Here is a 23,263-nt window from a genome sequence, read left to right as displayed (position 1 = left end):
ACACTGTGGGCACAGACAGCGCCCTTAACACTGCTGGAGAAGCGCTGGGAAACGTCTGCTTGAAGCGCCATTCTCCATTTTCGTTTAACCATTAAAATGTTTATTTCCCTCTTAAAATGACATTATTTCTCACCGTCTGTACGTGAGGAGTGCATGCATGCACATGTATTTTCAGTCTACCTAAGCTCGAACATTTCTACAATACTTTGAACAGAACAATTGTGTTTGGGGCACATCAACTCCAAACCCTCAAAAGAATCACACTCACTCCACATACCTGGTATCCATTTTTTATTTCTAGACTTTTCTAAATTTATCAATATATCTGAGTTTTATACAATACCACCCCCTGGTGGACATCAACAGAAAAGAACCCACACTTGATTAAACTGGAGAAGAACACGGCGAAGGAAGACGGAGACCGAGTCCTCGGGCACCTGCGACAGCTCCCCGGCCGGCCGAGCGTCCTCTTCAAACAAGCCACATGCAGAGCAAAGGTCAAAGCAGAGCGAAGAGCGCTGTGCCGGGGGCTTCCTCTGCCCATCTTTATGGCCAACTCCAGGATGTCCAAAATAGAACTTGGTTTCATAAACGCATGCCATCTCCCCCAAAATGTACAACGAAAATTGCCCCTATTTCTCCAAAGCCTCCGTGCCCCGCAAGCGGCGCCTCCCTTGCCACGGGCTCAGGTCGCTGCTCTGAGCACGCACAGCCCGCGGACGGAGAGAGGGCGCCGAGCAGGCCTCAGCCCAGAAGCCAGGAGGGTCGCTCAGTGCAGCGATTCCCAAACTCATCTTATCACGAGGCATGTTCCCCCTCCTCCCCGATACTTTTTAACAGCTTCCAGGAAACCCTTTGGTTGTATTTCCTTCAGACTGATTGCTCCAACTTAATTAGCAAATTGGCTTCCTGGCTGCCAATGCCATTCAACCTTCAAAAACGCCCTCCACGCAGCACGCTACTGTCAATCCTTGGGCAACAGAGAGCGTGACCCTTACGGCTGAGCCCAGAGAGCCCTTGAGTTGGCGCCGCGTCCATAGGTGCTTCGTCCCTTTTGAACCATCAGTGTACCAGCGGGCGGGAGAAAGAGGTTGCCACTGGTCCTAACAGGATCGTGCTTTTGTCTAACATTAAACGTCCGCGGCCTGCACTGCATGATCACCCTGCAGGGTTTTGGAGGGGTTACCTGCTCACTAGGCTGTAACCCTCCCGCGTCTCGGAGGCTTGGCACTGACAACAAGCTGAGAGTTTTCCCCGGCTGATCTCCTGTGGCCTTAGGAGCCAAGAGATGCCAGAAGCCCGACAGCTTCCAGCTTCCAGTGTGTAAATTGGCACAGGTCCTTGAACACCAGATCTAACAGGAATCTTACTCTATACGATTTAACAAACAGTAGAGCCTTACGCCCTATGTCATTAGTACTAGACTTAAATCTAGTTCTAGGTTAGTGCCAGATTAGATTAGTACTAGTCTAAACCTACTGAGACATATTTCCTCTTTCTAAATTTTGAAAACAAAGACACGTCTAATTAAACATTCATGCAATGGAAAAGTCGTTAGAATCTGTTCTGGTACTTAAACTATATTTTGATTAGTGGTGGCTGGGACCCTCTGCTGTGGTTTCATGTCACCTACAGCTGGGACTTGGGAGTGGGGTTCCTTAGGACTTGGACACACTCACTCACCAGCCTGGCGGCCTCCAGAGCAGTGCCCCAGTGCACAGAGAAGCCCCCAGCCCCATGGCCGTAGTGGTGGACCACAGGCAGCCTCCGGCCATCCTGGACGAGAAGCTCTTTCTGCAGCCGCAAGCCTGGCCTGGAGGGCCTCAAGCCCACCTTCTCCCTAATATCGAAGGCTCCACACAGGGAGGGCTCAAGAGCACAGCATCGGGCAAGAATATCTCTGCTAATCTCTGCGTCTGGGGACAGATTCCAATCTCCTTCTTGCCTGGTCCCACCCAGGGTCACGCTGGCCACCCCAGGGTAAATATACGTCAGCCCACTCCCGTCGCGGATGAAGTGCTTGACCCAGGGGGCCTGAACTTTGAGCACCTGGCCCCGCACGGGGAAAATCTTCGAGTCTCCCACAAGCTGCCTGCTTCCCAGGCCTGAACAGTTGACCAAGACGTCGAAGGACGGATAGAGCTCCCACAGGCTTCCTATTCGTCGTGTGAGGATCCGGCCCCCATCTTTTTTTATCCTGCGGAGAACAGGAGACCTGAGTGAGCCTAGGGACCCCCTGGCCGGATGCTGGCCCAGCTCCCTCACGTCCCTGCAGGTGGGCCATTCCTCCTGCTGAACCTCAGTAAGAACCTGTTTCAAGACTCCAAAACGAAGGCATTACACACCTGCTCTTCTCATTCTTTGTGGAGTTCCCAAATCATACTGGATGCTGAGTAAACACCAGGTTTATCTGGCATTTTGAACATCCAGGCATTTCTTGTTTGTCATTTATCTAGCACCAAAACTTCCTGCCTTAGACACTCCATCTTACGCTGTTAACGTGTGCACGTCCCTCCGGGTCACTGTGGCCTCTGCACTGGGCGATGAGGCCGGGGCCACGTGCCCCCCACTGCACCCCCCGTGTCTGCCTCAGGAACACAAACAGGGGTAGCTGACGGACAAGATGATAGGTGCAGTTGGTCATGACGTTTTGGTCCAAGTTTATCAATAACAAAAAGAAATGGGTCAAAATTCACTATTTTGACCATTTTTAGGAATACAATTCAATGCCATTAATGCTAACACATTCACAGTGTCATGTGGCCATCACTATGCACCTCTCAACTCTGTCTCCGGAACGCACAGCCTCCCGGGTCCTATACTCACTCACAGGCCACCTGTAGAGTGTAGGACACGTGACATGAGAAAAAGGCCGTCGGCAACTCTGTTCTACAGATGAGGATGGAGGCCCAAGCGCAGGACGCTGCAAAGAGGGCCCCACTGTGGGGCACAGCGCCCTTCCTCAAGGGATGACAACCGGGCCTGGGACAGAAGTGCGACCACTCAGCAGAACAAATAAGTTCCAAATGAGAGGCGATGTGCGATCAAAGAGTAGGGGTGTATGTCCCAGTTCTGCCCCACTTTCACCTTGAGGTCACGGCCAACTCACCTCACCTCTCTGACCCTCAGTCTCTTCATCTGTCATGGGGGTGACCCCTCCCTTGCCTGCCTCAGACCATAGCTGCAAAGTGCACACGCAGTAATGGGTATGACAGTAAGCGCAATAAATTGTAGGGGATTGATATCAATAAGTTATCAATTTCTTATCTATGCTGAATGCTTCTTACTACAACTATATCCCAGCCCAGTGCCCATGACCTAGCTGACTTGACACAAGCATTGGTCAGTCCTGAAGACAGCATGAAATCCTGGTTTGCATATGCAATGGTGAGTTTTATGTGTTGACTTGACTGGGACATGGGGTGCCCAGATAGTTGGCCAAACAATATTCTGGATGTTTCTGTGAGGGTGTTTTTGGATGAGATTAACATTTAAATGGTGGAATGAGTAAAAGAGACCACCCTCCCTAACGTGCGTGGGCCTCCTCGAATCGGCTGGAAGCCTGACTCTGACGGGGCTGACCCTCCTCCTGCCGGACTGCCTTGGACACCAGCCGTTTTCCACCTTCAAACTCGGACTAAACCACTGGCTCTTCCTGGTCCCGAGCCGGCCTCCAGGCGGGCCACGGCTCTGCCGGGCCTCCCGCTTGCCAACACGACTTCAGATGGTGGGTCTCAGCCTCTGTGATTGTGGGAACCAGTTCCTTATAATAACCTCTTTATAAAAATATATCTCATACATATATCATATCTGCACATGCATTTATTTTCAGCATCAGTGTGATTACACTCTCCGGTCTGTCTCTCTCTGCAGAACCCTGACAAATACAAAGGGCACCTGCCTCTCCAAATGCACTCCAAGCTGCTCTCCGGAGGGCCCGGGAGGGGCTGCCACCAGGCCTGCAGGCAGAGAGCTCGTACCCTCCCGCCCCTGACAAGCAGGAGGTCACACGGTTCAGAGCACCTTCTGCCTTCCGGGTCAGGCAGAGAGCGGCTTCATGCGAAGGCAGCGGAGGGACAGAAACTTCTAGAGCCTACATAACTTGCTGCCAGAGGCCGTGAGCAGCGCCCCACGTGCCGGAGCTGGAGCAGCAGCGCCAGCACCTGGACTCTGCCCGGCCTCCTTGTTGTGCCAAACTCCAGGGAGACGGCGCTGCCTCCCTGGGACAGGGGGGCCCAAGGAGAGACTGCGGCCCATGCCGGCGCTGCAGGGCCACGAGGCCTGTGAGGCCAGCGGACAGACTTCAGCGTCACCAAAAGTGGTGACAGAGGAGACTGAGCCTGGGGCTTGGTTTGCTCCTAAGTAAATTAGTTCGTAGACGTTAAAAGTATTGAATGCAGCAAATAAATTTTATGGTCCCAAGTTTCCACCTTTCTCAGTGTGGGAGCTTAAGTTACGTTCTTCCAGTATATAATACTAGATGAGTGTTCTTAAAGGTAAAGCTTTTATTCCCCTGTAACACTGGCACAGAAGGAAGGGGAGCTCGGGACTGGGCAGCCACACCGACCGACACAACCTTTCAGACGGTGAACATAAAGAAACGACGTTTAGAAAAAGGAGAGCTCTGCCCTTCACCGGTCATATGACCTCAGGCAGGTCACTCAATTCCTGTAAGCTCTAATCTCCCACCCATAATTTGGAGATAATATGACTTCACAGGCTCGCGGGGGAAATGAAACGAGAGCACATCTGGACAAAGTCTGGGGGCGGCGGGTGCCCATCCCCCACGATGCTCCAGGCTTTCTCTGCAAGGGAAGCAGGCCCAGCGCTGGGCTAGGCTCACGGGCGGCGCAGCCCTGGTATCTCGCACGGGAGCGGCCTGCCCTGTGCCCTGAGCATCCTGTGCACCTGATTATGTTTCATAGCCTCTAAGAAGGATATTTGGATTTTAAAACTGTTTTAAGTTGACCGTTATTGGAAGAGTATCTTGGTTTTGCTTTTAATAGATTGTGGGCTTCAGGCCTAATATTTAAACATTATGTTCTGTGCCCCAACCATCCTAATCAGAGCTCAGAATTATTCTCAGAGAAATAAGGGAATTTTCTGCTTTGGGATTTGAGCAGATTTCTTAAACTCACTGAATCTCTTCCCTCCACAATAACCTGGCGGTAGGGGCACCGAGCTCGTGGGGCTTTTTATGAGGATTACGTAAAAATTCAACAAGTGCAAGCACCCCGCTTTTCTGTTTCAAGGCACCCGGAGGGTTGAGCTCCTGATGCTGTCCAGCCTAACCCACAGACCCAAACTGTCGCCGTGGACGGGCTGTCTGCAGCCCTGCCACTGGCTGGGAGGGACCCAGGCCTGGCACCCCAGGAGCAGCCTTACTGAAGGTGCCCAGGGCTGGTCATCCTTGCGCTGCTGCGATGCGACCATGTGGTGATACCCAGGCACCACTGTACCTCCCAAGGGCAACAGATCAGGACAGCGCCAGGCGCAGGAGACGGCTGTGCTTGGAAGCTGGACGTCACACGGGTGACAGGGTTTTTGCAACCGTAGGAGTCAGCAACCCTGGAGGCTTGCAGCAGTGTGACTGGGCTTGGAAGAAGCCTGGGGACATTCCCCCTGGGGCTCCCTGCACCCGAGCAGGACTTCACACTCCACAGGGGGAACTGTCACTGCCCTGGCCTCCCAGGAGGAAATGGGGGGCTGGGGGCCCAAGGAGCATGCTCACTAAAGAGCTGCAGCCAGTGCCCTATGGCAGTCCCCTAGAGCCCGGGGCACCCACTCTCACCCAGCCTGCGGCCAGCCCTCTGCTGGGCCTCACCAGCCGGTCCCATGCATATGGGTGGGGGCAGGGCTGCCTTCAGGGCACATCCTGCGCTCCCTGGGGGTTTCAGCAAGGGGGAGATGGAGCAGCTGTGCCCCCGAGAAGGGCTGGGGCTCCACAAAGCACTTCTTTACACACACACACACACACACACAATCCATCTCCCAGGAGCAAAGGGGAGCCCCCTCAGCCCATCCCTTCTCTTGGGTCCAGAGGAATTCCTGCACTGCACCCCATCCCATCCCCGTCACAGCCTGAGCCGTGTGAGGGAGGAACCCTGGGCGGCACTAGTGGGTCAGGGGGTTCTGGTGCAGAGGGCCCGGGGAGGGACAGGCCCAGTGGGCACCGGTGCAGAGGGGTGGGATCGTCTCTGCAGCTCTGGGGAGTCGGGGGTTTCAGGAGGGAGACCTGGGAGTGGAGGTCAGAGCAGGAAGGGGGTGCAGTCCAGCAGGGACAGAACTAGGTGTGCACAGTGCCAAGGCAGTGCCCTAGAACCTCATGCACCTGGAATCCACAGGCTGGGATTTAGACCCAAATTGGTTTTGGAACCTGATAAATAGAAACTGGAGAAAAAAAACTCTTTGTGTCATTTAAAATCTGTAAGTGCGTCCCATCTTGCCAAAGGTAGGCATTTTAAGCCTCCTTGTTAACACTTAAATGGCTCGTACCTGCATTCAGGAAGTATCGTCCAAACAGTTCTCTGAGTTAAGCGAATATAGACTCTCTGCTGAGGAGCTGAGATGCTTTGGGGCGAGAAGGCACGTGACGGTCCGGGGGAAGGCTGAGGTGCCTCTCTGCCCACCTCACCACCTTGGGGTCTGGGTCCCAGTCAGAAGGGTGGAGGGAGGCCCTTTCCCAGCTCTCTCCCAGGCTGGCGGCACATTCCTCGTTGGAGGGCAGAGCCAGGGCCTGGGGCACCCGATTCAAAGAGAACAGGTGAGGCTGAGGCCTGTGTGGGGCTGGGGAGCAGAGCTGGGGAGCCTCTGCCTCCCGTTTCTCAGAAGCTCTGCATGGAGCCCGGCCACCATCCGCCTCTAGGAAGGACCAGTGTCGGCTGGGATCTACAGTTTAAAGTCTGTTAGAATGAGGAAAACGACACTGAGTTTTTGATTCACCGTTGTGAGGACAGGGAGCAGAGGGGAGGGAGGGATGGCGGAGAGTCAGGAAGCCATTGCCAAAGATGTGCACCAGGCCAAGGACCCCGAGGGGCGGCAGTGTGCGGCTGTCGCTGTGCACGTGCACTGTCAGGCACGGTCCATTTAAAAATTACTCCTTGCTTCAAGCCTAAAGCATGACACCTTATTAACAGTGGCCAGAAAGTTAACTATTTTCAGTCTACTGGCAAATGAGAAAAAAAACAAATTTAAAATTTCACTTAGCAAATTATACTATGCATATAGATTCACAGAAAAAAACCCACTGCTTCTTTGTGAGCCTTAATATAGCTGTACCTAAAATCACTTATAACAGAACTTTTTAAAAACTATGTATGTATATTTTGCATGTGGCCAGGATGTAAACAACTTGAACTCAGCAGGCCAATGATAATGTTCTAAAAGTACATCCACAAATCATTTGAAACTGCTTCCTTCAAGGCTGAAGCCTAGTTCCCTCCCTTACAATATGGGCTGAACCTAGTCTCTTGCTTCTAGTGAATATATATATGCATTAAATATATGTTCATTGAATATAAATAGATACTTAAAATATGTATATGTATATATTTGCAACGTACCATCCTGAATTTTCTTCAGCTCTAAAGCATGTTATTGGGACAACTGGCAAAATGTGAATAAGGCCTACAGGTCCCAACAGAGGGAGACGTCAGGGGACAGAGGCAGGGAGAGGGGGTAAAGGCGGCTCGTTTCCGCACTGAATCCGTAAGTTCCAACTGCGCATCGGCTCGGATTTGTATTAAGGAAAAGATGGAGGGGAACGTAGATGGAAAGAAAGTGTTTTTCTTGTCCAAACTGGGGTGGGTGGCATCCTGTGGTGCCCCAAAGTAAGCAAGGGCTAAAAAGAAAAAAGAAGAAAACAGACACAAGAGCAGCTCAGAGGGTCTCCCACAGGCCAAATCTTGGACAATTTGGGCATCAAAATAAATAGATTCTAATCTACTGAATAAAATAGGGACCGCGAGTCCACACTGATATAAATAAACAATTGAATAAGTAAACACAGGAGAAGGAACGGTTCTTCCCCAAAGCTGAGAGCAGGTGCAGGAGCAGCTGGAAAACCCCCTCGCCAAGCCCTGGAGTGATGACCCGGGTAGAGATCACCCGCGGGCGCTAAACCCGGGGGTGAGGGGTCCATGGGCACAGGGCGCTCATGGAGCCTCAAGGTCTATCAGCAGCCAGTGATCACAAAGGGGCGATAGTGACTCCACGCGGGACACAGCGGGCGTGCCAGGCGCTCGGCGCGGACACCACCACACGGGACAGACTGGGGCCGCGAGCCTCCTACTCGAGGTGGTGAGGACCCAGCCTCCCATCTGAGTTCCACCAAAAATACGTGACCTCAGTCTGGCCGGGAGGAAGACGGAGGGGCGTTCTGCGGAACACCTGGCCCGCGCCATCCGAAGCCGTAAAGGCCGTGAAAGGCAAAGACGACTAGGGACTAAAGGGACAGGAAGACTCAATGCCACGTGTGCTCACGGACCGGATCGCGGCCCGAGAGATACGCTGGGGCGCTAACGGGGCCTGATGGGGCCAAACACGAATAAGGGCCGCACACTGCTGTGTAGCATCTGCGAGCACCGTATCTGTATGAAGCGACATCATCGCTCCTAGGAAGTACATGCAGTGACGTGTAGGGATGATGGTGCATCGTGCCCACGAGCCACTCTTAAGCGCATAAAGAAGACAGAGAGACGATGACAAGGAGAAGGACGCTTCCGTGTCCGTGTCCGTCCTCCGCTGTCCCTGCCCCGCCCGGCCATCTGCGCGGGGAGCCTTGGGGCCCTCTGTGGTCTCTGTGAGGAGGGCAGACATGGCCACGTGCTCCCGCACCCGCCTCTCCCTGCTCTGCCCAAGCCCGCGGGCTCCAGCCGGGTCGCTGTGCACCTTCCTGAGCACCAAGGCCAGACGGCAGCCTGGGGTGCGATGAGCCTTCAGCCCCGGCGAAGTACAAGCACCGAACATTATAGGACTTCCCAACAACAGCTCACTTGTGCAGCCAACAGTGTGTACATGTTCTTCCATTCTTTTATCATGATCAGAAAACATTATGTAGCATATTAACAGGGAAGCTCTGCCCCTTCGGGCACGTCTCGTAACTTCCCCTTACCTGAATTTAAGACAAAATATACGACACCTCAACCTCAAACCAGTAGCAACATATCTTCCAATCACTTCTGATTTTCCATTTTTTATAATATATTTTTCAATAATTTTTATACGTAAGGACAAAATGAATGCTGCACATTCAGAGTACCACTCAGAGAGGATGGTGACCTGCTGGGACGGCAACGCCGTCGGGTGACAGCCGACTGCTCACCTGTCAGCTGTCGTGAACAGGTCCAAGCCAGCAAACAGACTGCTTTAGGGGCCAGGGAACCAGCCCTGGGAGGGCAGCTTCAGGAAACTGGAACCATACCCAGTCAAATGTCCCGCATCAGTTGCTAGGAGGTGGAAGGGAGAAGAGAGCTTATAAAGCCCCACACATACGTCACCATCCTCCCGACGTGAGCCTCACACACCCAAGCTCCTTCGTCTCCCAATCCGCCCTCGGAGTCTGCGCACGGCCCCATCACATGTGTGACTGTGACTGTTAGTTGCCACACACGCACACAACCACACATGTATGCACACACACCATCACCCCAGCAGGCTATACATTCCTTAGAAAAGTGATCATGTTTTATCCTTTCCAACCAGCGTCTAGGACAATGCCAGCTATATACAGGTGTTTCACGAAGAACTGTAGAATTGATGACTGACATGAATCAATCATCCTATGTCTGGGACCAGATCATTGTTGCCACTTAGGGCCTCCCCAAGTCACTCCTCCAACATTCACACAGTGATTCCCAGCGCTGCCATCCACCTGCCAATGCACAGATTTGGGGATTTGAAAGGGCTGAATTTCACAGCCCTCAACACACTCACAGTTTCCAGGTTCAGTGAAGGAGATTCTCTCGGTATGTTTCCTGAATGACGGAAACACAAAACCCTGACCACCAAGTCAAAATGCAAGTTCAAGGTATTTTAGGCTAAACTTGGTGATGAAGCAATTACCTACTTTAGATAAGCCCTCAGTTTTAGAGGTCTTACATATAACAAAGAAAATAGTGAAGCTATGTCCTTTATCACTAGTAAAGAAAAAAAATGATCTGTAATAAGCCTAAGAACTCTCATCCAAATAACCGCAAACATATTCTCCAGACGTTCCATGTTCTAGGTGAGGGGACTGGGTACCATTCAGCGAGCGGCTGTCCTGGGGGAGGGGACCACAGCGTGATCACCCCTAGAAGTGAACGATGGGCAAGTCACTGCCCGCGTGGTGGGACTCCCTCCTCGGGACACAGACAGTCTTTGATGGCTTTATAAAACCCTAGCCGTCCGAGAGCAGCAAAGCACGGTGCAGAAGGGCTGTGAGGGGCCCGGGGGGTTCTCAGCAGGTGCTCCGAACAGCTGTGAGCCTGTGGGTGTCTGTGACGGATAAAGGAAGCAGCAAAGAGCCCTTCCAACTGACCTTTTCTCCAGCCAGGGGAGGTAGTTGGGGCCTTCACACTTCAGGGTCGTAAAAGCGTGGCCAGACGCATGCTGGGGGAACTTCGTCAGCTCAGCCTCGGTCATCTTCCGAAATCCCAGAACCACATCAGCCCAGAATGGCACTTCTTCAGCAGCAATGCTCTGAAATATCTGCCAACTCAAACATTAGGAGGGACATTTCCTGAAAATTTCCTGAAACATTTCCTAGAAACCCATTTCTAGTGAACCCCATGCAACAATCTCTAAAGCATTTAAAAAACAGACTGCCAATACACAGAGAGGAAAAGATCTATTCTGTTCTCTGGGGTTCAGATAGCTCAGTAGGTAAATTTAAAATGGTCATGACTGGGGGACTAAGACATTTAAAAATAGGGCATCTTCACATAATATAGGGGGGGGCACGGGGAAGGCAGTACAGCACAGAGAAGTCAAGCAGTGACTCTACAGCATCTTATGCTGATGGTCAGTGACTGCAATGGGGTATGTGGCGAGGGGGACTTGATAATAGGGGGAATCTAGTAACCAAAACATTGCTCATGTGAAACCTTCATAAGATTGTATATCAATGATACCTTAATAAAAATAAATAAATAGATAAAAATAGTGCATCTTTTAAAGTTTACATTTAATTCTCTTTCTAAAAAGTCTTGCCCAGATTTTCTTTATTCACTCGTGACTGTGCATTACTGAGGACAGATTTTTTTGGTTTTTATAATGCTTAAATTGTAAACAAACTGTCAACATTGTAAAGGTTGGCCTCAATTCTCAACAAAACAACATCTAAATTGGAAGGAGCAATGTTGGGTGTTCAGAGGGTGTGAATTGTGAGTTACATTGCAGGTCGTCTCTTGTATCTCTAGACAAAATGCCCAGGGGGTCAGGGGAAGCCCTGTTCCCAGCGTTGGGCCTTGGATGGTGCGGCTGAGCTGGGGACACTGGTGGCTGTTAACAAGGAGCCTGTAGTAGGGCTGTGAGTGGCTGCTAGGCATACGCACGCCTTCGTAAGTACTGGGCTGTTCTCACATAGGAAGACCTGCCGCCAATCAGAGCTGCAGCTGGGAACATCCGAGGGCTGCACACGGTCACTAACGACGCGCTCATGGCGTCCCAGGACGTGTGTCCCTCAGCAACCCCTCCAAAGCAGCCCCTGTGGCCGCACTGCCGCGCCTCTGCTGTCTCACTGTGCACACTCTCCCTGGGCTGGGCTGCCCTCTTCCGCACCGTCACCAACACCTACAGGCCAGACCCTCGGAAGGCTGCCTCTCTGACCCCCTTCCCTCTCCTGAGCTCCAGGACCAGACCCGGACCCGCGTTGCCTGCTCCCCACGGGCTGAGCCCACTGCCATGTCTCACACATTAAACCCACACACACTCTCCCAGACCCCTTCCCCAGTCTTATCCAGCCCAGAAAATGGGGCCCATTCTACCCGAGTGCTGACACCAGAAGCCCAAGAATCACCCGTGACTCTCCACTCTCACCCCCACGTGCCATCAGCTGTCAAGTCCCAGTAAATGTCCTCTGAAGCATTTCTCAAATTCTGCTCTCCAGCCCTCTCCCTGCCCCTAACCCATGCCGCCATCATCTCTGTCTCCACTACAGGCAGAACATTCTTGAAACGCAAACATGCTCGGCTACTTCACCATGTAAAACCCTCTGCCCCACAGGGCCCTGGACTCGTTCAGTCCTGCTGACACAGCACAGCCACCCAGACTCAGACCCATGCCTGCACTGCCCCCTCGACTGGGGTGCTGCCTCCCGTCCCCTTGACCCTGTCCCTGCGCCCTTCACCTCCACGGTGTCACCTGCCTGACCCACACTCGCCGGCTGGTCTCTGTTGCAGCATCACTTCCTTCCGGGTGGCTTCCCGTGACTCCCCAGAGTCTGTCCCCAGACATAGGCCCCACAGCACCCTGCACTCTTTTTCCCTGGTCACTCCTGCCCCACCTGCGCTCTTCAGCTTGCAGGCATTCCCTGCAGACCAGAAGCCACCTGAGGGCAGGACCGTGTCTGTCTGTCATAAACATTCACTCAACACATCTTTGTTGAGCACTTACTATATGCCAGGCGGTATGTACTAAACTGCTCGTTTCCGTCTCCCTAACACCTGGGACAGTCCTGATACTGCCAAATGCTGAATAAATAATTTTGGAGGAATAAATAGATGAAAAGGCTGTATGCTCAGCCAAGAACACACAGATATTTCTGCCCTTGTCTTTGCTTGACTGATTCAAATCCTTTTTGGAAGCAAGTAGGACAAAAATCATTCTCCTGAATGAAATAAATAACTGTCATCAAGAATAGCTTGAAGTACATTCTTTTTAATATCCTCTGTGGTGACAAAGAGTTACTCTTGAAAGGACATTTGAATTTTGGACACAACTGTTTCCAAAAATTGCTTAGAGCCAAAGTTTATGAATTAGGCTGGGTCACGTTGTTTTTAGACAAAAACAAAATGTAGCCATAAATCATTGAGAACAGTTTTTCTATGTGGCTCATCACCTGCCTTTGGAGATAGTTATAGTATCAGTGCAGCTTCAGGAAGTAAAGAAGGAAGAGCTGCTGCTTGGGTAGGGACTGTGGGAAATGAGGGTGTCAGCAGCACTGGGTGCTCGCAGAGGTGCGGGAGGGACGGGGAAGGGTGGACGTCCGCCCGACGCCCCAGGCGCTCTCATGAGCAGAGCATGTCAGCCGACGGCCTGATGGCAGAAGAGGAGAGTGGACAGTTTCTTAAAACTACAGACGACGCAGCAGTTCTGAGAGCTCGGTAAAGGCGTCTGCCTCCCTCTGCTCGGCAGAAGGCTGTACGGCAGGACTGTTATCACATAGGGTATGTGATGTCATAAATTTAAAACATTAATTTAAAATGATGAAGTGGTCGGTGATCTCTGCTTACGATGATGTAGAAAGGTAGTGTCACATTTTAAGCACTAGTTTGTGCTAGAAACATTAAAAAGGATTTTTTAAATTGTTGCACTGAATTATGCATGTCTCCTGAAATCAGAGATGAAGAATCTAATAGAAGCGGGCTAACCACTTGAGAAATATTTTTTCCTAAATGGCACTTCAAAGGGCAACTTCTGTGACTCACAAAATGTACTCCCTTGGGACCGCTCACTCTCCAAGGACACCAAGTCGACAGGATGTCCCTCTACGTTGCACCCATTCCAGCGTCACACCTGTTTAGTTTCCATCAGCCACGTGACCCGCAATAACGTTAGTGAGGGTTTTCCTACTAGATGTTTTATTAGCCATATTCACAAACCAGTCCTCATCCCTCGGGAAACTCAACATAGTATTTGTGAGGAGAGCCTGTAATGGTCGTTTTATTGTTAAAAATCTAATAATACTGTAACTGTCTTTCTTGAGTTCTTTAGAGTAAAACCTAAAATGTTCTAAATCCTCCCACACAAGCTCAGGCCTGCTCGCAGGGGACACTCCTAGGATTCTACGCTGGACTCTGAAGTCTGTTAAATCCCCCTGAGGTCCACAGTGACTCCAGGTTTCCCCTCTTACCCGGACACCAGATGGACACCGGCCTCTCCGGCCTCGGCAGAGTTGGCAATCTCAAACAGGTGCGCGAAGGTGTCTCTGAACCACTGCTTCTGCTGCGGAAGGGGTGTGTCTGAAATCGTGGAAAGAGGCAGGGGGTAAAATGGTGATGAGTGGGCTTCAGACAAGCCCTTTCCTAGAAGCTGGGAAAACAAAGGGAGCGACAACTAGATGAGGGGCCCACTAGGCCGGAGGCTCTACAGTGACCGGTTTTGAACGTGGACACACGATGTCTGTGTCTATTCATGTAATGATTGACTGTCAGAGTGGAAATCGGCCAATCAGTGCAAATCTGACATATGGACCATCTGGAAGGTGGGCTTTTGGGGCCACAGGGGTAGGGATCAGGGCAGGGAATGGGCCCCACGGCTGGGGTAGTACGAAAAATGGCCCTTGAAGGTTCTTAACTTCTGAGCAGGGGCCAGATCCCGGCTGAGGAAGGCAGCTGGCCGCACAGCGGGGATGATGGGAGAAAGAGCCGTGGTCAGAAGCAGCAACGCCGCTTCCTGGCCCGAGCCTCCAGTCGGTGCGCGAGACCCCCACGCTCTCCTCCGTGGGCACAGACGCGGAGGCGCTCCGGACGGCAGCAGCCCCACCAGCTCAGGTCCCCGGAGGTGGCACTTGCTGACGCTCAGTCAACACATAGCGTGAGCAAAAATTAAACCTTTGCTTTTGAGCTGCTGAGATGTGGGGGCGGTTTTCGTTCTGCGGCCGGTCTGAGCTCTTCCTAACAGATGGGCCGGTGAGATATTAGCCACAGACATCACACTTCCACACACACATGTAGCTCAACAGAATCCCATTCACACTGTTTTATATAATATCTTTCATATCCGACAGGAGCTAAGACCCGGCTCTCACCTGGATAAGCATGCGGGATGAGCATGCCGGCGGCCACGTCACTCGTGGTACCAGGACTGGACTTGTCTGAAATGACTGTAACGGAGCATCGCGGGACCAAGTGGGGGATGCACATGGCGGTCGCGAGCCCCACCACGCCTGCCCCCACAACTGCGATCCGTGTCGTGTCCATGGGCCTGGCAGGAGGGAGAGAGGGGCTGCAGGCCTTATTTTGACGCCCTGGGCTTCTGCCCTCAGCCCCACAGCCTCTCAAAGTAAGAGCTGTCCTGTGAGAATTTCTCATGAGGCTGAGAAGTCCATGGAGGCCGTCCACCCGTCACACGTGGGGAATGGGCACCCATTCTACGCCCCATCGACACTCAACGGAGTCGCAGACATTAACAAAACCCTCCTGGGTGGCCTCTAGAGCACACGCCAGGTAAGTGGGTTTGCATCTGGGAGGTTTCAGCTCATCCCACAGTCCCACAGTCGAGGGAAGGCTGGTGAGGGAGTGAGGCAGGCGAGCAGCACAGCTGGCCTCTCCGGCCCCTGACACCTGCGGGGCAGCGCTGGGAGGGCACGACCCGCTAGCAGTTTCTAACTCAGCCCTTCCTGTTCACCGACTGGTCACTGACCACCTGACAGGGAGTTTGAACCTTGAACTTGGCATCCCTCCCCTGCTCCTCACTCTCACTGGAAGCAAACTCCCTCCCGGCCCCTGCGAGCAGGCTTCCCGGGTCAGGGACTGGCTCTCCTTGGTGGGCTGGGTGCTGACTCAGTAACCCGGAAGACCCCTGGTCTCCTGGCCTCAACTCCCCGTAAACCAGGCCCGATGAAGTCCTTATTAGCACCTTTGAGTGGTAAATAAGTGGCCCACTGAGGTGTCTCAGGGGGCTTCTTCCAGGAGCCCAGATGGAAAGGCAGGAGGCAGACACCCAGCGGCCCAGGCTGGGCGTGCTGAGACCCACACCCCAGGTGAGAGCCAGTGGGCAACGCAGCGCCCAGCCCCCTCCCAGCCCCGGCCAGCCTCTGACCCGCGGCGTGTGCTGAGCCCAGCCCTGCAGCCAGCCCCTGTCCGTGTGGCCCCCTGCCTGTCCTCCCACCTCGGCTCCCACTCCCTGGCCCTCCCTGTGGGTCTCGGGGTGCAGCTGCAGGGAGAGTGCACAGCTAGCCCAGTCGCCCGCTGCCTCCCTACCAGACGGAGTTCCAGCAGCAGGCAGCCAACGGAGCTGAGCCAGCCTCTAAGTCTGCCCCTGGCACAGCTCCCCTGCCCAGACAGCACCAGGCGTGGCTTCGGCTCACGGGGCACAAAGCGTGACCACCTGCAGACAACCCCCTTTCCTCGGGATGGGCGGGGCTCACTTCAGGGGCCTCTTGTGGCTCAAAGATCTCTGGCACTGTGACAGCCTGCAGTCCCCCAAGGTGTGGGATGAGTGCCACCTCTACTTCCCAGGCACCACACAGACCCTCAGCCGCGTCGGTCTGACCGCTCCCCCGCGGGCCAGCCAGCTGAGGAAGAGCAGGATTGCCCAGGCACAGGGCAGGGGCTGGGGGGCTCCAGGGCAGGCAGAGGCCTGCAACGGGGCCGATCTGAGGAGAGCAGCCCCGCCCGCGTCCCCGGAGACAGAGAGCCACCTGCCCCCTTCCTGCCTTTACTACTTCACATCAGCCACCCCTGCCCAGCGACTTCCTCAAAACAGCTCTAATAAATTAAGTTCAGAGGAAAGAAATCTGTGACTGAGTATAACCAGCTGTGAGAGAGGAGAACAGCAAGCCAGCAAGGAGGGGCACCCCGGTCAGCAGCCTGTGAATCACTGTCACCCAGTCCCACTAAGACACAGCCCCAGAACCCCAGCGTAGATACAGAATGACCCCTGAGCTGCAAGCCGAGGATCTGGGTACCTGCCTCCAAAAGCCAGCGCCGGAAGCCACAGAGGCCCTGGCACCAATGGGTGTTTGCCCAGTAAGTGGTTGGCCCAGTGCCCGGAGACGCAGAGGGAGCATAAAACTGCTTCCCGTAGGGACGTGTGCTCGGGACCTGCCCTCTAACCTTACTCTCCAGTGGCCCCTGCGCCCACGTGCGTCACTGGGGAGGGAGCTGCACGGAGCTGCGGCTCGGCCGAGCCCCTGGGAGCAGGTCCACCCTTAACGTGTCCTCTGTCCTGTTTAGAAACCCCCGTGTGGCCTCCGGCCTGGGATTCCTCCAGCTGATGTTTGGCCGGCAAACAGCGGGGGAGCCCGTCCAGCCCCAGAGAGCACCCCAGAAGCACACACTGGCTTCCCCGCAGGGCTGCCCAGAGCCGGCGTCTCCCTCCGGTGCCTGACTCTGCCGGGCCAGCTGGTGGGGGTGCAAGTGGGGGTGGCTGAGGGCAGAAGAATGCTCTGCCTACTAAGACGACGGCCTAATTGCATTTGGAAAAATTATTCAGGATATAGTCTAGGATAAAAACCAAATGATTCTTTAACCCACATGGTCATAGTGCAGTAGACACTTTACAGTCCGTATATTTCTTTACAGGGAAGCAGTTTGAGGTATCAAAGTAATAATAACATTGTAACCAACATGAACTTAGCATCAAGCATGTGCTAGACACCCCGGGACACTGTGGAGCACAACCACCCCACGAGGTGCTATTATTATTATCCCCCTTCTCCGGGTGAGTAAAGTGAAGCTCTAAGAGAACGAGGAGAGTCCAGAGCCTCCCGTGGCAAAGCCCAGTCTGAGGGTCAGACTCCAGGGCGAGGGTCGTCGCCAAAGCGGCACTCTGGTCTCTTAGCTCGAGCAAGTCACCTAACTTCTGAGTTTCAGCTTCGCCTCTTGAATATTGAGAACAAACCAAGATTTTCCTTACAAGTTGTTGTGAGCACATGCTGAGAATCATATCCCTCTAATACAAAGCCACTGAAGTGAGCGCTGACCCCTGAGCTGGACAGCACACGTGCGGTGTTTATTCACCACGACCAGAAACCCCTGCGTCAATCACGTCCATTTTCTCGACTGCAGGGTCCCTGGTTGTGGGAAACAATCTGCCTGAACTGTCGCTTTCTCCCGCGTCCAGTCTGGCGGCCTCATCCCAGGTGGCTGTTCCCCAGTGTCCCCAGAGGCCCTAGGGTCAGCACTCCACTCACAGAGGCCAAAGTCCTGATGAGCAACTGGAGGAATTTAAAAATAATTAAATAATTAAGTGACACACCAGGAAAGAAACGCACCCTTCAGAGAGCAGGGACTGGAACTGAATCTGACACAGTGATGCCCTGTTTATTCCTCCCTGAGATCTGATGACTTCTGCAGGACTGGGAGCTATTAGCTCATCAACTGGGCTTCATCTGATCACTCACTGGCTTCTAGATGCCCCCAGAGCCCCGCCCCGCACGTCCCAGGAGCTGCATGCGGGTCTTACAGGTGCCCTCCGAGGAGCTGCACGGGCAAGCCCCTCCCCCGCCTCCCAGAGCTCACAGTCTGTGCAGACACCCTGCAGCTCACCCTGGGCTGGGACCTGCTGGTTATCAGCCCTCTGCCAAGGCAGGCCAGCCCTGCCCTGCCGGTGGTCAGCACACGGGCCGCAGTCAGCCCCTGGCAGGCATGGCAGAGCCACACATGTGCGCACACACACACACAGACGCGTGGTGCAGTGAACCCAACACTGCAAAATTTAGGCGGAAACAAAACAAAGGCGACAGAAACTAGTTGCTGCTTTGGGGGTTGCGATCCACCTTACATCCTATAAAAGTTCAGCGTTTCCTTATTTTCCAGATCTGACACATAAAAGATGACCTTTTAGATTAGAAGGGTCTTTGCCTTTAAAAATGCAAATCACATGACACCAATTTTACTTCCTCAATAAAAAAAATGCAAATCACATTAAAAATTAAAGTCCACATGAAGACGTCTGGTGGATTTTCTAACTAAATCTCTATGGAGTCTGTAAAAATGTGCGCTGTCCTTACATAATTTAAATTCCTCTAGGAAAAAATACTGCCTGTGAAGAGCTGGTAAAAACAAACAAAGGCATGATTTTTCTGATAAATCTACATCCCTGGTGCATTTACAGCTTCTGGGAATGAGAAACGTGAACCAGTACACCTGTGACGTGGTGTGAGGCCACATCATAGCAGGGGTGCCCTGGGAGGGCAGCTTTTTACTTTGCTTGGCAGAAGGCTGATAACCTAATTCCTAGAAATGCTGAGTAAGCTTAGATGCGGTGGCAGCACTTAAAGTGACATTCCACAGCATGTTTAAAGGCGCTTTCTGGGGCCTCCAGAGGTAGCAGATCTATTCACTGACATAAAAACCCCCTAAGAACCCTATGTCAGGGTCTGAAAAACACTAATTCAAATAATAAAGATGCAAATGGAAGACCCAAGCCAGAACTGGACTTTTCTTTTTTGCTTTGCAGCAAGAACACAGTGCAAACAAACCCAGAGCCCTCACGTACCCCCACTCTCGGAGCAGAGGACTGAGCCCCCAGCACCCTGGCCAGCCACCCCACGCCTCTCACCTCCTCCCAGGATTGGGGGCAGGGCAAGGGAGCCCCTCTGTCACCAGGCCCCCCACCTTCTCACATGTTTTGACCTTTTCCTCTCCACCAGGGCCAAGGCTTGTGCATGAAGAGCCCCTCACGTTTCATGGCTGCAGAGGCAGGTAGCAGAGCCCCAAACCTCTCCATCAGGCAGCACAGAACCCCTCAAGGAGCAGGTGGCCTCTGGAACTGCCTTGGCTGGCAGGCACACAGTGGGGGCCCAGAGGCGGTGCTGGGAGGTGGACAGGGGCGGGCACAGCCTGCAGATCCAGGCGGGGTGCAGGCCGGGCCGGGCCAGGGCACAGGGCATGGGCACTGAGAGAGGACGGAGACCAGCGCTCACCGCTGAGGTCCCGGGTCCATGAGATGGAGGAGCGGCCTTACCCCGGCAGCCGGAATCATAATGGATGGCTCCCCACTGACGGAAAACAATCCTCGAGCAAAAAAAACAGCAACTGATGAACAGTGACTGTGAAGGGGTGTGGGGGGGGGGACTTGGTGAAGGGGGGAGCCTAGTATACATAATGTCCTTCATGTAATTGTAGATTAATGATACCAAAATAATAATAATAATCATCATCATCATCATCATCTGAAAAAAAAACAGCAACCACCACCCTACTTACCAGCTGGGTTCTACGAACCCCACAACCTCATGATTCAATGAATTGGCTTCCAATGAATGGAAATCTAGAGGGACAGCGCTCTGCCTCCCGGCCATCCCAGCAAGGCTCCACGACCTGACCGACACCTGCAGCAGGAAGGTCCAGACGCCGGAGAGATGCACGCGGAGCAGGGCCGCGATGCCTCCGCACGGCGCTCCGAGGTGCTCCTACCCACGGCCAGTGACCTGTGAACAGAGGCCGTGTCCAGGCGGGAGCCCAGGGCCAGGGGAGCACAGTGGCCGAGACAGACGCCCACCCGGGGCCTCCAGTGAGAACAGGCAACAAAACTTACACTCCGCTTGACGTGCTTAGCAATAATTGTGACTTCTCAAGAATCACTCGAGATTTATGTCCACCTTCTCTGAAACATTCAGTGGTGTCTACAGGCACGCAGATGACCCAAGGCAGCTCAAGGCCATAAGAGGGTGAGCCCCAAACCTCCATGCGCCCGGGGCCTGTGCACCTGCCCTCAGCCTGACATGAGGAGAGCGTCTGTCTTCCACGGCAGGAATTTATTTGGGGTAAAGAGTGGGATTTGGGAGAAAAGAATTTTTATATCTACAGTACATTCTATTTCAGTTTATTAAAGTCAACCGCTTTCTTAATGTGCTTTCTCAAGAAGTTAAGGGAACCTTACAGAATGTCTAGTAGGAGGGGAAGAACGTGGTTTTACTGGGAATAGGTCCCTCTTATTAAGCCAAGGAGAGAGGCCCGAGGAGAAACCAGATCAAACCCTTGATCTTGGAGCTGCGAGGAAACAAACCCTGTGGCATGAGCTGCCCGGCCCACGGCGTCTGGTTAACCAGATGCCACACCCACGCCACACCCACACACCTCACACGACTCACACCAACTCGGGACACGTTCGGAGGAAGTTAGCCTTGAATCGTATGTAGAGTTAGTAAGTCAACTGCACTTGAGAGTGAAGATGGTGTTAGGACAGTGGAGCGTCCCTTCGAAACAGCCTCTTTAATATCCCCGCTGATGAGCTGCAGGGAAGCCCCAGGGCCAGACGGGGTGTCAGCGTGAACTGACCTGCCCACATCTCCGAGCGCCAGCAACCGCCGTGGAAACAGCATCCTTATCCTCAAGGGCCAGACACGATGAAGTGACGCACAAGTGAAAGACAACAAGAAAACACGAGAAAATGAGTGACCCTCCCCTCATGATCGCTGGACGCAGCTCTGCTGTGTAAAGGTAAATGAGGCCAAACGCTGCCCCTATGGAAGATTTTCTGGCCATAGTCGCCGCCACGGTCCAAATATGCTAACCCTGTAAACAAAAACAGCAAGACTGGCCATTGTAAGCAATATTTTAAAAAGAGAAATGTAAAATCTTTAAAGTCATTACTCGAAATTTCTAAGTCTCCAGTATTCTTCAGAACAATGAAGTATCGTGGGTTAATTTTGTAAATTCTACTCGTGCTCTGCAAACGCTTTCCATCTCTATGGAATTTGGAGGGAAGTGTTATGGCCCCCCTGCCCCCTCCCACGCACACCCCCAGCCCAGGAGACCGCCGGTCACCAAGGGAGACAAGCCGTCTGGGAAGGCGCTGGGGCACAGGACGCGCCCGGACGGTGCCCCTCCGCAGGTGACGGACCCACTCCCTCTGGACCTGATCAGACGGAATCCAAGAGCCGTAAGAACAGACCGTGCCCTTGGCGGCGTAATCCCTTGGCTTATAAATAATCTTCAGAAATAATTTGAAAGTGGTAACTGACTATTAGTACAGACTCTTTTTCGGCAGGCACGTTCTTTGGGGCAAACCTCCCAGGGCCTCCAGCCAGGCCTCTGCTGTCCCTCCGCGTCCCCCTCCAGCAGGCGCACACAGAGTCCTCCCCCACCTGCCGGCGGATGTCAAGACCCAGGCAGCCTTGGACTCCCAGTGTTGAGGATGGCAGCGCCTCTGTGACCGACCCACGGAGCCAAACATCCACTCAGCACGGCCCTGCCTCCGTGACCTCCACACTGACCACTCCACGAGCAAGAAGTGAGCATCCATCATGGGAGTCACCGAGACTGACCCCCAAGGGACACAAGCCATCTGGGAAGGCACTGGGGCACAGGACGCGCCCATGGGAGTCACCGAGACCGGGTCGCCTCTGCGAAGGCAGCAGCCAGTGTCACCTTGCCACCTTAATTACTACTGAAAATATCTGTGGAATGAATTAACGTGACTTGAAAAAAGTTGTGTTGACACTACCGTGTAGGGCAAAATTTTATTGCCCCGAGAAGTTCATGGCTAAGGGTCACTGCTCTGTATTTACAATAGCCAAGATATGGCTGCACTATTCAAATCATTGTTATAGTGACCACATTTCTCAACAGCCACATCCCTGCCTTTCCCACTATCTCTGGGCTTTTAACCACACTAGAACTCAAAGCTTCTGGGGCTCCCCTAAATCTTCACCAGCTCAAAGGCAGCTGCCATCAACTCAACTAATATAACTGCAAACTACTTTTTAGACACAAACACAAAGAAGGTACAGATGAAGTTCCCTCAAATTGGCCGAAGCCCCCTTGTCCTGAGTAGTTGTACTGTGTTCATAACACCTGTAGATCAATCACCTAGAAATTCAGTTACATAAAACACTTGATTCATCAACCCTGATAATTAAGTGAATTAATTAATTAAGTGGTTAGTGAATTAATTAAGATAATTCCTTCACAAAAGGAAGCCAGTGGTTAGCTCAAATTAAATTTCAAACGATATGCAGAACTTATAATGCCCTGCTCTAAATGTTGAGATATTATTACCTAATAATTTTAAAAATCACTGGAGAAAGATTATATAAGATATTTCAAAGCATTGTTATAGTGACCACATTTTCCAAATTGAGAATGAAAATACAGGTTCTGATAACATTTTTTTCGGGGAAAAGGGGGAGCACATTAAACTAAAAAGTTTCTGCACAGCAAAGGACACCATCAACAAAATGAAAAGGTACCTACTGTGTGAGAGAAGATATTCACGAATGATATATCAATCAGGGGCTAATATCCAAAATACATAAAGAACTCATACAACTCAACACCAAAATAAATAAATGAATAAACTGATGAAAAAGTGGGCAGAGGACCTGACTAGACATTTTTCCAAAGAAGGCATACAGATGGCCGCAGATGCAGGAAAAGATGCTCCACATCAC

General features: G+C 52.6%; 1 protein-coding gene across 4 annotated transcripts; it reads right to left on the bottom strand.

The window, feature by feature from the left end:
• Positions 1-276: 276 nt before the first annotated feature.
• Positions 277-16,933, bottom strand: DDO (D-aspartate oxidase). Of its 4 annotated transcripts, none has more exons than XM_017667144.3 (5): positions 16,832-16,933; positions 14,951-15,126; positions 14,054-14,162; positions 10,520-10,696; positions 277-2,197 (listed from the first exon to the last, which is right to left on the bottom strand). In XM_017667144.3, exons 2-5 carry the CDS (start codon positions 15,120-15,122, stop codon positions 1,630-1,632), a joined length of 1,026 nt encoding a protein of 341 aa, XP_017522633.2. In that variant the 5' UTR covers positions 15,123-15,126; positions 16,832-16,933; the 3' UTR covers positions 277-1,629. The 4 variants fall into 4 exon arrangements, with proteins under 4 accessions (XP_017522633.2, XP_073076896.1, XP_017522632.2 ...); XM_073220795.1 differs by having other exon boundaries at positions 16,836-16,933; XM_017667143.3 differs by lacking the exon at positions 16,832-16,933 and adding an exon at positions 16,125-16,277.
• Between the last annotated feature and the right edge of the window lie 6,330 nt (positions 16,934-23,263).

Source organism: Manis javanica, chromosome 13 (genome assembly GCF_040802235.1).
Source record: "Manis javanica isolate MJ-LG chromosome 13, MJ_LKY, whole genome shotgun sequence".
Taxonomy (NCBI): domain Eukaryota; kingdom Metazoa; phylum Chordata; class Mammalia; order Pholidota; family Manidae; genus Manis; species Manis javanica.
The sequence above is the reverse complement of the archived record's forward strand: the minus strand, read 5'-3'. Positions and strand labels throughout refer to the sequence as shown.

Excerpts from the sequence above, each read along its gene's own strand:
- DDO (XM_073220795.1), bottom strand. The coding sequence starts at position 16,933 with ATGCTCCCTCTGCGTCTCCGGGCACTGGGCCAACCACTTACTGGGCAA. Across the intron at positions 10,697-14,053 it reads GGTGTCCATCTGGTGTCCGG|TTGGCAGATATTTCAGAGCA; the intron begins GTAAGAGGGGAA and ends CTAATGTTTGAG. Across the intron at positions 2,198-10,519 it reads CTCCCCTGGCTGGAGAAAAG|GATAAAAAAAGATGGGGGCC; the intron begins GTCAGTTGGAAG and ends TGTTCTCCGCAG.